Source organism: Scyliorhinus torazame, chromosome 9, assembly GCF_047496885.1.
Source record: "Scyliorhinus torazame isolate Kashiwa2021f chromosome 9, sScyTor2.1, whole genome shotgun sequence".
Classification (NCBI taxonomy): domain Eukaryota; kingdom Metazoa; phylum Chordata; class Chondrichthyes; order Carcharhiniformes; family Scyliorhinidae; genus Scyliorhinus; species Scyliorhinus torazame.
In genome coordinates this window covers 198,883,154-198,899,151 of record NC_092715.1, presented here as the reverse complement: position 1 = coordinate 198,899,151, position 15,998 = coordinate 198,883,154, and the positions used below count along the sequence as shown (strand labels likewise).

General features: G+C 50.4%; 1 protein-coding gene and 1 long non-coding RNA gene across 4 annotated transcripts in view; one reads left to right on the top strand and one right to left on the bottom strand.

Annotated features, from left to right (window-relative positions):
• LOC140429670 (uncharacterized) overlaps nt 1–15,998 on the top strand; it is a 178,260-nt gene that overhangs the window by 35,878 nt on the left and 126,384 nt on the right. The window lies entirely within an intron of this gene.
• Nucleotides 1–15,998, bottom strand: part of tmod1 (tropomodulin 1) — a 169,392-nt gene that overhangs the window by 70,556 nt on the left and 82,838 nt on the right. For all 3 annotated transcript variants that reach the window (XM_072516957.1, XM_072516958.1, XM_072516956.1), the window contains exon 3: nt 10,775–10,931. In XM_072516957.1, coding sequence (XP_072373058.1) covers nt 10,775–10,931 — 157 coding nt within the window. The remainder of the gene's footprint in view (nt 1–10,774; nt 10,932–15,998) is intronic.

The window sequence follows — 15,998 nt, the reverse complement described above, 5'->3', positions numbered from 1 at the left end:
TATCACCATTTATCTTACAGTTTGCTTTGTAGGCATTATAATAAAATAAAACAGCAAAACAGGTTTTAATTCTGAATTACATTCTGTTGAATTGAAATGTAAATAATCAGACCCAAGATGAGTCAGATTTTAGTTGGTCATGTGATCCCCAAAGTTTTCCTTTCAGGTTGGAAACTATTTTACACAAATATAGTTAATCTACAATGTCACTGTTACCTGCCATTTGATTTTTGTGATAATTCACAGCTGCAGAAACTAGACAGGCCCTTGTAATCAAATAGGAATCCGGATTATTAGAAACACTTCATAGGAATACTGTGGATCAGTGGAAAAAATTGACTCAATATTTTCTCCTACCTGTTATGACGATCACCCAGTCACGATACCATCCAATTACTAAAGACTCAAACTCAGCCATCTGTCTGTTGACAGCAGCTGGTGACTGACTCCATCTTTACAGGGCAAGGCAGCTGAGATCTCCTTGAAATAAGATAGCTCAGAGAAAACACATCTACCAACATTAGTTTGGAGCTAAATTTATTCTAGCATTGGTAACGCGGGAGGCAGTCCTGGATACCACTGATTGATGTGTAATTCTGACTCCCTAATGGAATCCGAAGGGGCAGACTGGAGGCTGGAATTCTAAACACTCCGCTACAGATAAAGCTGCAAACCAAACCAGTTATGGGTAGGATAGCCTTAGCTGCACAGGCAGTGAGAAATTTAGCAGAAATTTGCTCTGCTTTTGCAGGACGCTTATGCACACTTGGGAAGTGTTTCTAATAATCCTTATTCTGACAAATGGTCATTGACCTGAAACATTAACTCTTTCTCTCTCCACAGATTCAGCTTGAACTGTTGAGTAATTCCAGCATTTCTGTTCAGGTCGGTGTAGATTTTCTTTTCAATAGTTTGATCTCTATCTGATGGAGTTTTGCCGACAAACACCTGACTAATGTAAGTACACAGAACAAGAGTAATCTGTTGGGCAAATCACTCCATGTTAATTTAGAATAGAAACCATTAAACATGGGGTTGTAGCCAGTTAAAATGGCTAACTCCCGATTTAGAATGGCCAACCCCGATTTAAAATGGCGAACGGAAATGGCTGATGGGAAAATCAGCCAACAGGACTAAAACAGGCAGCTGCAGGTAAAACTGTGTATTCGCCTCTGGGGAGGCCAGACAGAATCGATACCTGCAGCCATCAGCATAACAACACACCAGCCATCTGAATATTAAGTAGCAATCCCCGGGAACAATGTGCAACAAATTAGATACACAAAGCCAACCCAGACTTTCCGGCGCCAGCAGGAGCCTACACAAAGAGAGGCGAATGACCACCCCAAAGCCGCCCATCGATCAAGGAATCACTCCAGCATTGGAGGATATCGAACCAAGTGATTGGGACAAAGTCCAATCACTTGGAACCAGGTACAGGGTCCACCCCAAAAGGCGGGAAGCCCCTGGGGACTATAAGAATAGAGTCCAAGTTCAAATCGACCCTTCTTCATCCTTCCGCACCCTTCAAGACCCTTCTGCTGACCTTCTGCAACCACCGCTCAAATCGTAAGTCCTACTTCAACGCTCGCTACGAGATAGGCACTCCTAGCTATCGACCTGTACCAGCTTCGAATCCCGCAGGCTCAGAACCCATACAAAAGGCCATTCGTTTCCCTGACCTGGTGGGCCATTCCCAAAGTTAAGTATTGGCCTGTTAGTTGTAGGAAGTAGCTTAGAAGTAGAATTAATGTATAAGTATTGATTACTGTATATAATAAATGTGCGTTCATTTAACTCTTACTAAGCGGTGTGTTGGATTATTGATCATTACTCGGACTTGAACCACGTGGCAGGATCAGAAAGATACCTGGCGACTCAAGAGCAAAGGTGATAAAACAAGAGCAATTAAACTAAGGCTAAAACGAGCAACATTTTGGCGACTCTGGTAGGACCCGATCTAGAAGTGGAAAACCACTCCGGGAGAACCCAGGAATTTGAATTAGAAACCCAATTGGAAACAGAAAACCACAAGTGTTCAAGTAGTTCTGATCAAAACTCATAATTCGGAAGTGTGTGTCTGCATGCGTAACTAACAGGGCTACAAGGTAAAACTGATAGATTTTTGTTGCGTCAAAACTGTCGGAGGTTGATATATCGGAAAGTAGCGAAAGCCGTACCCGTATTTACAACACCGCCTTAGCCCCCTGTTCCAAATTTAGAAGAAGCAGTCGGATAGGAAAGATGGCAATGCAGACAATGCAGCGCCTCATGAACCCTGAGGTATTTGCGGTCGCAGCGACCAGCAGCAGTAGAGTGGGACAGTGTCCCATTTGGGAGGAGGAAATCAGGAAATATATCAAAGGGAAAGGATGGCCCCTTTGGAATGATTTCTGTGATTACGAGGAATCAGGTCCCAGGAGTATAGGACATACTTGGTGGGAGAACCTGAGCGAGCTCCACAAAAAGAGCTTGGGAAAAGCTCGCAAGCCGATGGCAATCGTGTCCTGTTTGGCACAATTGCGAGGCACAGAGGAGGTCATTAGGACGCTCCGGAAAGAAGTAGAGGGCATACATCGGATGAGTAAGGTCGATGTAAACGAAGTTGAAAGAGAGAATATGGAATTGAGGAGGAAATTAGCAGCAAAAGATGGAGAGGTGGCTGACGCCAAATGGGCTCACCAATCTTGTCTGACGCATTTAAGCAGTTTCCAGTCGCAATATGAAAAGGCCTATCAGGACACGCAACGTGCAGTCCTGGTAAGAGAAGAAACAGAAAAACAGGTAGAGGCATTACAGAAATAGTGTAGTGACCTCAAGGCAGCATTAAGAGCACTCCACGCTGCCACCACAGAACAAAGACAAAGCACCTTAGATCACGCAAAGTGCCGGAAGCAGATTGCAGAGCAGCAATCACTGCTTTCTGTTCAAAAAGGTTTTCAGGAAACCTTTGGGGAAAAGTTAAACCAGGAAGACGGCCCTGATTGGGAAAAGTTACACGAAACAGCACAGAGATATGTTCAGGGAACATGTGCGCAGGGAAAGCCCCAAAAGAGAAAAGCACCCCAACCCCCCACACAGCAGATAGTTCAGGCTCCAATGAACCCTGTAACCACCCACCGCACAGCCACATCGGACGAGGCGGAATTTCTATATTCCACCCCCTTAACAATGACCCAATTACGGGACGCTTGCGAGAAGATCACACCGTTCCTCCCCGCCTCAGACCCCCACCATTTCTTTGCCACAGTTAGGCATCAGGCAAACATGTACGGCCTGGACGAGAGAGAGCATGTAAAGCTCATGGTTTTAAGTTTAGATCCGTCGGTAGCAGCAGCCCTTCCCGACCCACAGAATGTAGGAGGAGGCACCCTTGCAGAAATGCATACCGCGATCCTGGATGCAATCGGGTATAACCGGGGTGACCCCATAGATGGCCTCAACAAATGTAGGCAGAAGAAATCTGGGCTCCCCACAGCGTTCGCTGGACGCCTGTGGATTCACTTCGCAGCAGTCTTTGGAGACGAAGACTGTGCCCATTTGTCCCCAGACAACATGGCCAAATGGACCCGCACCCTTATCTCCCATGCCACAGATACAGGACTGAAAGCCTGTACGAGTTATGATCCCTCAGAGGAGGCCCATAACGTGAAGTGGGAAGTGAAAAGATTGTCCCCCGTTTGGGAGCAATCTGTTCAGAGCAAACCCACCGTTAAAAATAGCGAGGAAAAGCAGGCCACCGCAGATATGCAGGCAGTAAAAACAACACACCAGAACCCCGCATGGGTGAATGAGGGAAAGAACAGCCCCCCACCCAAGTCACAGGAGTGTTACAACTGCGGACAGTTGGGACATTTTGCAAAAGAATGCAATGCCCCAAAAATGCCTCAGAGAGCCCAGCAGACGGGCACTCTGATGAAGAAAAAGACAGAGCCCATTCATAGCGTTAGCGCCTGTTCGGATCAGACGGACTTGACCGGAATGGACTGACTGTGTACGGGCTCTCCCAGTTGGGTCTGCGACACCCTTTGGGATAGGTCAGGACGACCAGTAGCTGCAGCAAAAATTCTGGGACAGCCTATCGAATTTCTCTGGGACACAGGAGGGTCCCGCACCACCATAAATTCCTCCACCCTATTTCAAAGGGACACGTGGCCCACTACAGCCACTATCACCCTCAGCGGCTGTACAGGCCACTCACAGCAGGGACACATCACAGCCCCTGTACCCATTCAAATCGGAACCATCACCACCAAACACCCCGTGGTTTTAGTTGACCTGCCCCACACAGCAGAACACATTCTGGGAATTGATTTCATGAATTCCCACCACCTTTCATTCGATCCAGTCAACCAGTGTGTCTGGAAGATGGCAAAATCCGCAAGAGCCCCCACAACGCTCAACGTAGGTGAATATATGAACAGAATTAGCGCCGTAGCCGAATTTTGGTTCAACCAGACCACGCTTAGCACGGACAAGCAGGTTAGGGCAGTTCTGCAAAAGAACAGGGCAGCATTCGCGACCCACAAGCACAACTGTGGACGGATGACTGGCTCCTTACAAATAACAGGACCTGACCCTAGACCCCAAAAACAATATGGATTTCCCCAAGAGGCAGAGGGAGAAATCTCAAAAGTAATAGAGAACTTATTAGAGCAGGGTGTACTTAGATCAGTAGCCTCCACTAATAATGCCCCGATTTGGCCGGTGAGAAAGCCCGATGGATTATGGCGACTGACCATCGATTATCGGGAACGCAACAAAGTCACCCCGCAGCAGACCCCACAGTAGCAACAAGTCCCGAGACCATGCTCAAGCAGGGACTCAATTCCCGATACTTCACGGTTTTGGACGTCAGTAATGGATTCTGGTCCATTCCATTGGCAAAGGCGTGCCGATACAAATTTGCCTTCACCTTTTAAAGCACAGCAGTACACGTGGACATGCCTGCCACAAGGATTCCACAACTCCCCATCCATTTTCCACCGACAGCTGGCAAATGGTTTAGCAAAATTCTCTCGCCCCGAATGTCTGGTACAGTACGTAGACGACCTACTACTGCAGACAGACACCAAGGAAGAGCACATTGAGCTTCTGTCCGAACTCCTGGAACTATTACATTCAATTGGTTGTAAAGTCAACCCCAAAAAGGCCCAGATTTTGGACGAAAAAGTGATATATTTGGGAACAATTGTCACGCACGGTAAACGCGAGATCGAGCATAAAAGGATTGACTTGATTGCTAAATTGCCCCTTCCCCAGAACTTTTCAGCCCTCCGGTCGTTTTTAGGACTGGTTGGCTACTGCTGAAACCACATTGACGGTTTCGCCAGCAAGGCAGCGCCCCTCTCAGACCTCCTAAAGAAAGGAGCCCCCTGGGAATGGCTTCCGCAGCATACGGATGCTGTGGACTCTTTAAAACAGGCACTCATAGCAGCCCCCGCACTACAAGTTCCAGACCCGCTTTCCCCTTACGCCATAGAGGTAGCGACCACAGACCGCACCCTTTCAGCCGTGCTCCTCCAGGAACGGCACGACCAGTTATGGCCCGTAGTTTACGCCTCCCGACTTTTAGATGCTGTGGAGCAGGGATTTTCAGCCTGCGAGAGGCACCTGCTCGCAGTTTTCTGGGCAGTCCAGTACTTTTCATACATTAACGGACTGAACCCCATCACAATTCTCACAGAACACACCACCACCCAACTTTTACTGGACGGACGACTCAAGGACGGTACAGTAAGCCAAATTCGAGCAGCTAGATGGACCCTTCTCTTGCAGGGACGGGACATCACTGTGAAAAGGACAAAGACACACACCTATTTAGCCGACAATTTACAGTACCCCAGAACCCCCCATGAATGTGAGATTATCTCTCCACACCACAACACAGGCCCCTTTATCGCTAAAACACCCCCCAGAAAGATAGATAGTTCAACTCAGATCCCCCAGCACACGGACACGTGCAAGCCCATAAAGATTTATGTGGATGGATATGCCACAGTCTTGGATGGGATACGCATAACACGTTGCGGTATAGATGTCGAGGACGCGCAGGGACGCGCCCTCGAGGAAATATCGCGAAAACTACCCGGACACTTAGGCGCGCAGGCAGCAGAGCTTGCGGCCATCGCATATATAGTTGAACACCCAGATTCCTTCCCAGCCCAGCAGACATATACTCGGACAGCCTCTATGTCTGTAACAGCCTTACGGAATTTCTGCCCCTGTGGGAAGCAAGAGGATTTGTTTCCGCAGACGGAAAACCCCTCCCCTCAGCCCCATTGCTCCGTCATATTTTAGAAAAAGCCCAGAACAGGACTTTTGGGATCATCAAAGTCCGCAGCCACCATCGTTCCTCCCCCCCTGGAATTGTAAAAGCCGACGCACTGGCTAAAGCAGGTTCCAGGCATGGATATTGTTGGACACCCCCCGAAAGCGCACCAGTGAGTGCAGTTCAGGTCTCACAGACACAGATCGAGGATCTAGTGGAGGCCCAGAAGCAGGACACCAATCTCAAGGAGATTGTAAAGGGAAACTATCCAGCTTCCTACGAGAGGTTTAGAAATACACTGACCACACATGACGGTGCGGTGTTAAAGGACACCCTTTATGTGGTTCCTGAACAGGACAGGAATCAATTGATTTGTTTGTTCCATGACGGTCATGGACATCAGGGAATCGATCCCACTACAGCCCACCTCAAACAGCTTTGTTGGTGGCCGAATTTAAAGGAAGATGTAAACCATTACATCGAGAATTGTCTTATCTGTGCGCAGAATAACCCAGACAGATATGCCAAAAAGGCTCAACTCAGCCACACCCGACCCGTTAATGGCCCCTGGACTAACCTCCAGATTGACTTTATAGGACCATTGCCCCCTTGCAGGAATGGCTATAAATATGTACTTGTGGTCATTGGCACATTTACAAAATGGGTGGAAGCATTTCCAGCCCGCACAAACACTGCAAAAACCACAGCCAAGATTCTGACCCACCACATCTTTACAAGATGGGGACTCCCCCGCAGCATTGAATCCGACCAAGGTTCCCATTTTACGGGATGTGTCATGCAGAACGTCCTCACAATATTTGTCATCACCCAAAAATTCCACATAGCATACCACCCACAGTCAAGTGGTATCGTGGAGTGCATGAATTGGACCCTAAATACCGCCCTCAGAAAAATGGTCCAGCAGAACAACACCACTTGGGACTCAGTCCTCCCTTTTGCGCTGATGTTTTTGGGTAACACTATTTCTACATCCACAGGTTACACCCCACACACCCTCATGACCGGACGCCCCATGCAAGGCACAGAATATTTGTTAGGTTTCGACCTGACCAGCCCCAAAGTGACGGCCCTCACACACGAGAAAGCCATGGAGCAATTAGTTGCAAATGTTAAAACGGCTCAGCTAGCAGCCGCAGTAAAATTGGGCACCAGAAAGAAACAGAGCAAGGCTTGTTTCGACAAGACAATGCATGCGACTGAGTATAGTATCGGACAGCAAGTGATGCTTTCTGTATATAACCCCAGCACATTCCTGTCACCAAAATACTCGGGTCCGTATTCCATTGCGGATAAAGTAAGCCCTTCCGTTTATAAAATAAAGTACCCCAATGGTAAGACTGCGTGGTTTCATATAAACCAGCTGAAGGCATATGGAACACAGTCGAACCACGCACACCACGTCATGCTTGACGCAGCACACCACACCCCGCCCACAGCCAATGTAACCCTACCAACCCCCACCACGTCCAGCCCAGCCACGGACTCGACCTCGCCTCAACCCCCGAAATATACACTCCGCCCTGGACTGCCCACAGACTGCAGCAGCAGAGACAGCGACTGTGACTCGGACAATAGCCACAGCACGCCTCCCTACTATCCCCATGCAACTGGACCCACACCCAGCAACTCCGACTTCGATCCAAGTGATCCCTTCCTGATCACTTTTCTGAACAAGCCCCACCACCGACCACTGAACCACACTGATGACCCCGATTTTGTCCCCACACAACTAGACACCAATTACTGGCACCGAGACAACTCATACCGACTGACCCCACCTCACACCATGCAGCCCTCCAGAGTTTGGCACCCGGGAGAAGAGGACGACCTTCTTGACTCCCAAACCGCCAACCCCTTTGTGACCCTGTTCGCAGCCGAGAACTGAGGTGTCCAGATGATGTTTTAAAGGAACCGCTTGGGAGAAGTGTTGTCCTTTCTGCTGGAACCTGCAGAATGTTTTATGTTGTTTGAAAGTTTGTTAAATGTTGCATGTCCGACAGGAAAAATTTTCTCACTGCCACACGCCTATTCGGCCGAAACCTCTGAGGACTTGCTTTCAGAGACTAACCATTGCCAGACGCCAATTCACCTGAAACATCTGAGGACTTGCCCACAGAACCCACCGTTGCCAGATACTTGTTCAGTGGAACCAGTTTGTCTGCAGACACTTCAGCTGATACCGGTTCGGGTATCAGACGCCCGATCATAACTGCCCTTCTGGTTCGAAGGATAGAATCGCTATAGCAGTCCCACCACGGTGATTACATTTTTGCCCGTTCTTGTCGGTTGCTCAGGCAGTGGAGAAACAGCGTGAGACCCGCTCTGCCTGGGAACCCCCCGCTGGTCAACTACGCTCGGGTAGGAGAGATACGGCAGTGGTAGCCGTCCTACCCGGGGACTCCATCCAAATCGTACCCGTCGCGGCCCATACGCACCTCATTTGGCATTTTAATTTCAAAAAGCTTTGTTTGTTTAGGTAACCTTTAGGTTGCCGGCCATCTGCTATTTACATCCTGGAACATTTGGATGCTAAATCAGCACTGGTTCATTATTGGGAAGTGTGTCTTCTCCTAAAATTTGTTTTTGAAAAAAAATGAGGGAGTCACACATAGTGACCAATTATAAAGGGAATAATTGGCACCAAAGGACAGACACACTAACGTACAAGATATTAAACAAAGATAGTTACAGACACTATGCTTGTTTCTACAGAACTCCAGACGCTCCAGGACGGGAGAAAACAAAGAAAGAAAAGGAAAGAGAACAGCAATGAGGCCTTCCTTCATATGGATCAGCATCATGTTTATGGACTTTTGGTTGCGCGTGACCGCGAACCCCATGACTTCAAACCCCCCAGCCGTTAATGTTTCACTACCCCGCAGTACCCAGAGCCCAGTCACCAGCGACACTACATCTTCTTGGTGTGCCAGGTTCATAACCTGGTACTCCCTGTCCTATGTGATCGAAACATTACTAGCATTGGCGATACTCTGCTGTGTAGTGCAGACTATGCGTCTACGAAAATGGAGAAGGAGAGCCTACTGCACTCGAACCCCGGTATATAGGATCAGATCCCCTATGTTCGGTTACGACTAGACCCCCAACCCCCGCGATCTATAAAAAAATAATAAAGTACATTCACTTGCGTTTATTGTTGTTGTAAATAGAGATGTAAAGAACTTTTTCATGAGCAAAAATTGTATGATCCTGAGCTTGACTGCCAAGCCAGGAAAGACTATATGAAATGCAATGATTTTGTTGTATGATTGAGGAAGATAGGAAAATGGAATGTTTAAGCGAGTGTAGTATATTAAGAATAAGTTAGAGGTTCCAAGTTTATTGTTTTGTAATGCATGTCCCTGTGTGACATAGCGCCCTTAGAATTGTTAGTTAAAATTTTTGTGCATAGCTATGGTCAGTGCAGAGGCCATGAAGTAAGTGTCCCCCCCCCCCCAGGTCAGGGAATGGAAAGCAACATAATGATGTGATCCTTCACGCTTTGCGTTAGGATCACAAGGAGGGAATGTAGCCAGTTAAAATGGCTAACTCCCGATTCAGAATGGCCAACCCGATTTAAAACGGCGAATGGAAAAGGCTGATGGGAAAATCAGCCAACAGGACTAAAACGAGCAGCTGCAGGTAAAACTGTGTATTCGCCTCTGGGGAGGCCAGACAGAATCGATACCTGCAGCCATCAGCATAACAACACACCAGCCATCTGAATATTAATTGAACAATGTGCAACAAATTAGACACACAAAGCCAACCCAGACTTTTCGGCGCCAGCAGGAGCCTACACAAAGAGAGGTGAACGACCACCCCAAAACCGCCCATCGATCAAGGAATCGCTCCAGCATTGGAGAATATCGAACCAAGTGATTGGGACAAAGTCCAATCACTTGGAACCAGGTACAGGGTCCGCCCAAAAGGCGGGAAGCCCCTAGGGACTATAAGAATAGAGTCCAAGTTCAAATTGACCCTTCTTCACCCTTCCGCACCCTTCGAGGCCCTTTTGCTGACCTTCTGCAACCACCGCTCAAATCGTAAGTCCTACTTCAACACTCGCTACGAGACAGGCGCTCCTAGCTATCGACCTGTACCAGCTTCGAATCCCGCGGGCTCAGAACCCATATGAAAGGCCATTCGTTTCCCTGACCTGGTGGGCCATTCCCAAAGTTAAGTATTGGCCTGTTAGTTGTAGGAAGTAGCTTAGAAGTAGAATTAATGGATAAGTATTGATTACTGTTTATAATAAATGTGCGTTGATTTAACTCTTACTAAGCAGTGTTTTGGATTATTGATCATTATTCGGACTTGAACCACGTGGCGGTATCAGAAAGATACCTGGCGACTCAAGAGCAAAGGTGATAAAACAAGAGCAATTAAACTAAGACTAAAATGAGCAACAGGGTCCAGTAGTCAAAGAAAAATTGTACAAAGTACATCTTGCAAGTTTTGTACCAGCATAAAAATATCACTCACCTCTCTTTTCTCCTGTATAAGGAACCAAGTCCTCTCTGTCTTTGCACTCTTTCGCTTCTTTCTCCAGGTGATCCAGAAGCTGATCTCTATTTAATGGACCTGTAGGTGCTTTTTTGGTTTGATCTTTCTGCCTTAATCCTACAGGTAGAAGGTCGTTCTAGAAAAGAAAAGGTAAACTTTCACATTTTTCCCTCATCGACAACGCCACGTGTGGGCTACGCATCCATTTTATATCCTTCAATTGGAACAGAAGCTCTATTGCGGCACAGGCTAATGGCACAAATCTAGTCTCGTCCAATGTTTAAAAAAAATATATATATATTTATTAAAGTTTTCACAACAATTTTTCTCCCTTACAAACAATAACTCCCCCCCCCCATCCCCCCCGTAACAAAAAAAAAAGAAACACGAAATCGCGCGGAGCAAGATATAGACATGGCAAAATAGTATATTTACATAGCTTTGTACACTGGCTCTCTCCCGTACGTGCCAGTTTCCCCGACTCTTCATGTTATCTCTTGCTCATCCACCCCCCCAGGCAGTTCTCCTCCCCCCCCCCCCCCGGACGTCCCCCCCCCCCCCCCCCCCCCCCAGGTTGCTGCTGCTGGTGACCGATCTTCCTCCAACGCTCCGCGAGATAGTCTAGGAACGGTTGCCACCGCCTGTAGAACCCTTGCGCAGACCCTCTCAAGGCAAACTTAATCCTCTCCAACTTTATGAACCCAGCCATATCGTTTAACCAGGCCTCCACGCTGGGGAGCTTCGCCTCCTTCCACATTAGCAAGATCCTTCGCCGGGCTACTAGGGACGCAAAGGGCAGAATGCCGGCCTCTTTCGCCTCCTGCACTCCCGGCTCGTCCACTACTCCAAATAGTGCTAGCCCCCAGCTTGGCTTGACCTGGCTTTCACCACCTTAGATACTGTTCCCACCACTCCTCTCCAGAACCCCTCCAGTGACGTGCATGACCAAAACATATGGACATGGTTCGCCGGGCTCCCTGAGCACCTTCCACATCTGTCCTCTACCCAAAGATCCTGCTCAACCTCGCCCCCGTCAAGTGAGCTCTGTGAACCACCTTAAATTGTATCAGGCTGAGCCTGGCACACGAGGAGGAGGAATTAACCCTACCCAGGGCATCAGCCCACAGACCTTCCTCGATCTCCCCCCCCCAGATCCTCCTCCCATTTACCCTTCAACTCTTCTACCAGCGCTTCCCCCTCTTCTTTCATCTCCTGGTGTATTGCCGACACCTTGCCCTCCCCGACACATGCACCCGAGATCACCCTGTCTTGAATTTCTTGTGCCGGGAGCAACGGGAATTCCCTCACCTGTCTCCTCACAAAAGCCCTCACCTGCATATATCTAAAGGCATTTCCCGGGGGTAACTCGAACTTCTCCTCTAGTGACCCTAAGCTCGCAAACCTCCCGTCAATGAACAGGTCCCCCATTCTTCTAATCCCCGCCTGATGCCAGCTCTGGAACCCCCCGTCCATCTTCCCCGAAACAAACCGGTGGTTGCCTCTGATCGGGGACCATACCGATGCTCCCATTGTGCCCCGGCGCCGTCTCCACTGGCCCCAGATCCGAAACGTTGCCGCCACCACCTGGCTCGTGGTATACTTTGTCGGCGAGAGCGGCAGCGGTGCCGTCACCAATGCCCCCAGGCTCGTTCCTTTACAGGACGCCATCTCCATCCTCTTCCATCCCTCCATAACCCACTTGCGGATCATCGACACATTTGCTGCCCAGTAGTAGCTCCCTAGATTTGGCAGCGCCAACCCTCCTCGGTCCCTACTGCGTTCCAGGAACCCTCTCCTTACCCTCGGGGTCTTATTCGCCCACACAAACCCCATAATACTCCTACCTACTCTCTTAAAAAAGGCCTTGGTGATCACGATGGGGAGGCACTGAAACACAAACAGAAACCTCGGGAGGACCACCATTTTGACCGTCTGCACTCTACCCGCCAGTGAGAGCGGTAACATGTCCCATCTTTTGAAGTCCCCCTCCACTTGCTCCATCAATCTCGTCAGGTTCAGTTTATGTAGGGCCCCCCAACTCCTGGCTATCTGGATCCCCAGATACCGAAAGCTCCCCTCCGCCCTTCTCAGCGGTAGGTCCCCTATCCCTCTTTCTTGGTCCCCTGCCTGTAATACGAAGAGCTCACTCTTCCCTACATTGAGCTTATAGCCCGAAAACTCCCCAAACTCCCTCAGAGTCTGCATGACCTCCACCATCCCCTTCACTGGGTCCGCCACGTACAGCAACAGGTCATCCGCATATAGCGACACCCGATGCTCTTCTCCCCCTCGGGCCACCCCCCTCCATTTATTAGACTCCCTCAATGACATGGCCAATGGTTCGATCGCCAATGCGAACAGGAGGGGGGACAGGGGGCACCCCTGTCTCGTCCCTCGGTACAGTCGAAAGCACTCCGACCTCCGCCGGTTCGTCACTACACTCGCCACCGGGGCTCTGTAAAGGAGCTTAACCCAACTAATAAACCCTCCCCCGAACCCAAACCTACGCAGCGCCTCCCAGAGGTACTCCCACTCTACTCGGTCAAAGGCCTTCTCCGCGTCATCATCACGTTTAAAAGCCACCGCACGTTTGTGTTTAATTGCCTGCCCTTTACAAATCCCGTCTGGTCTTCATGGATCACCCCCGGAACACAGTCCTCGATCCTCGTGGCCAGCACTTTTGCCAGCAACTTTGCATCCACATTGTGGAGCGAGATCGGCCTGTAAGATCCACATTGCAGTGGGTCCTTGTCCCGCTTTAAGATCAAAGAAATTGTCGCTTCCGACATTGTCGGGGGCAGGGTCCCCTCCTCTCTTGACTCGTTAAAGGTCCTCACTTGTAACGGGGCCAACAGGTCTGCATACATCCTGTAGAACTCCACCGGGAACCCGTCCGGTCCCGGGGCCTTCCCCGCCTGCATACTCCCCAAACCCTTGCTCAGCTCCTCCAACCCAATTGGTGCCCCAAGCCAGCCACCTCCTGCTCTTCCACCCTTGGGAATCTCAGTTGGTCTAGGAATCGTCTCATCCCCTCTTCCCCCGCTGGGGGCTGGGATCTGTACAGCTCTTCATAGAAGGCCTTAAATACCTCGTTTATTTTCGTTGCACTCCGAACCGTGGCTCCCCTTCCATCCTTGACTCCCCCTATTTCCCTCGTTGCCATCCTCTTACGGAGCTGGTGTGCCAACATCCGACTAGCCTTTTCCCCATGCTTGTAGATCGCCCCCTGCGCTTTCCTCCACTGTGCCTCCGCTTTCCCTGTGGTCAACAGGTCAAACTCCGTCTGGAGCTGTCGTCTTTCCCCAAGTAATCTTTCCTCCAGGGCCTCTGCGTATCTCCTGTCCACTCTCAAAATCTCCCCCACTAATCTCTCCCGTTCCATGCCGTCTGTCTTCTCCCTATGAGCCCTAATGGAGATTAGCTCTCCCCTGATCACCGCCTTCAACGCCTCCCATACCACCCCCACCCGCACCTCCCCATTGTCATTGGCCTCTAAGTATCTTTCGATACACCCCCTCACCTTCCCACACACCATCTCGTCCGCCAGCAGTCCCACATCCAGCCGCCACTGCGGGCGTTGGTCCCTCTCCTCTCCCAGCGCCAGTTCCACCCAGTGCGGGGCATAGTCCGAAACGGCTATGGCCAAGTACTCCGTCCCCTCCACCCTCGGGATGAGCGCCCTGCCCAGAACAAAAAAATCTATCCGGGAGTAGGCTTTGTGTTCATGGGAGAAGAAAGAAAATTCCCTGGCCTGCGGCCTTGCAAACCGCCATGGGTCCACTCCCCCCATCTGATCCATAAACCCCCTGAGCACCTTGGCCGCCGCCTGCCTCTTTCCAGTCCTTGATTTGGAGCGGTCCAGTGCTGGATCCAACACTGTATTGAAGTCCCCTCCCATTATCAGACCTCCTACCTCCAGGTCCGGAATGCGCCCCAACATGCGCTTCATGAATCCTGCATCATCCCAGTTCGGGGCGTATACGTTTACCAACACTACACGTGTCCCTTGCAACCTACCACTCATCATTACATATCGCCCTCCATTGTCCACTACAATAGTCTTGGCCTCAAATAACACCCGTTTTCCCACCAATATTGCCACCCCTCTATTCTTCGCGTCCAGTCCCGAGTGGAATATCTGTCCTACCCATCCCTTTCTTAACCTGACCTGGTCCGCCACCTTCAGGTGTGTCTCTTGGAGCATGACCACGTCTGCCTTCAGTCCCTTTATGTGCGCGAACACTCGAGCCCTCTTCACCGGCCCATTCAGGCCCCTCACGTTCCACGTTATCAGCCGGATTGGAGGGGCTCTCTCCCTCCCCGCCCCCTGCCGACTAGCCATCTCCTTTTCTGGGCCAGTCCCGTGTCCACACCTCCCTCACCCTCCAGTCCCCCAGACGGGCGACCCCCGTCCCGACCACCTCTTCTATGTCCCATTCCCTTTCGGCCAGTGCAGCAGCAACCCTTTCCCCCCCCCCCCCCTTCCCTCCCCTCCGCTAGACCCCTGTCTAGCTTTTTTGCTCCCCCATGTCACTCCCGTAAGTCAGCTGACACCTGCTGACCCCGGCTACCCCCGCTATCCCATTGACCTCCCCGTGTGGGAGTTCCCCCTCCCACCTTTCTTCCCACGCGCGGGAAAAACAAGAAACCCCGCGCTTTCCAAAGCCCGCTCCGCCCCCTCTGGCGCAGCTCCTGTCGCGGCCTTGTTTCTCTCCCCCAGCCCATGTAACATTTCCTGCGCGTGATTGTGATTGACCCCCTGTATACAACAACCATCACACATCAAACCTCAAATATCCCCCCCACCCTCACAAACCCTCAGTTAGAGTCCAACTTTTCGGTTTGTATAAATGTCCACGCCTCTTCAGGCGTTTCAAAGTAGTAGTGTTGGCCCTTGTATGTGACCCACAGTCGCGCTGGCTGCAGCATTCCGAATTTCACTTCTTTCCGGTGCAACACCGCGTTGGCCCGGTTGAAACCCGCTCTCCGCTTTGCAACCTCCGTGCTCCAGTCCGGGTATATTCGGATCTCTGCATTGTCCCACTTACTGCTCCGCTCCTTCTTGGCCCATTTCAGGACCCACTCTCTGTCCGTGAACCGGTGGAACCTCACCACCATCGCCCTTGGCGGCTCATTTGCCCGGGGCCTCCACGCCAGCACCCGGTGTGCCCCGTCCAACTCCAGCGGCCTCGAAGGGGCCTCC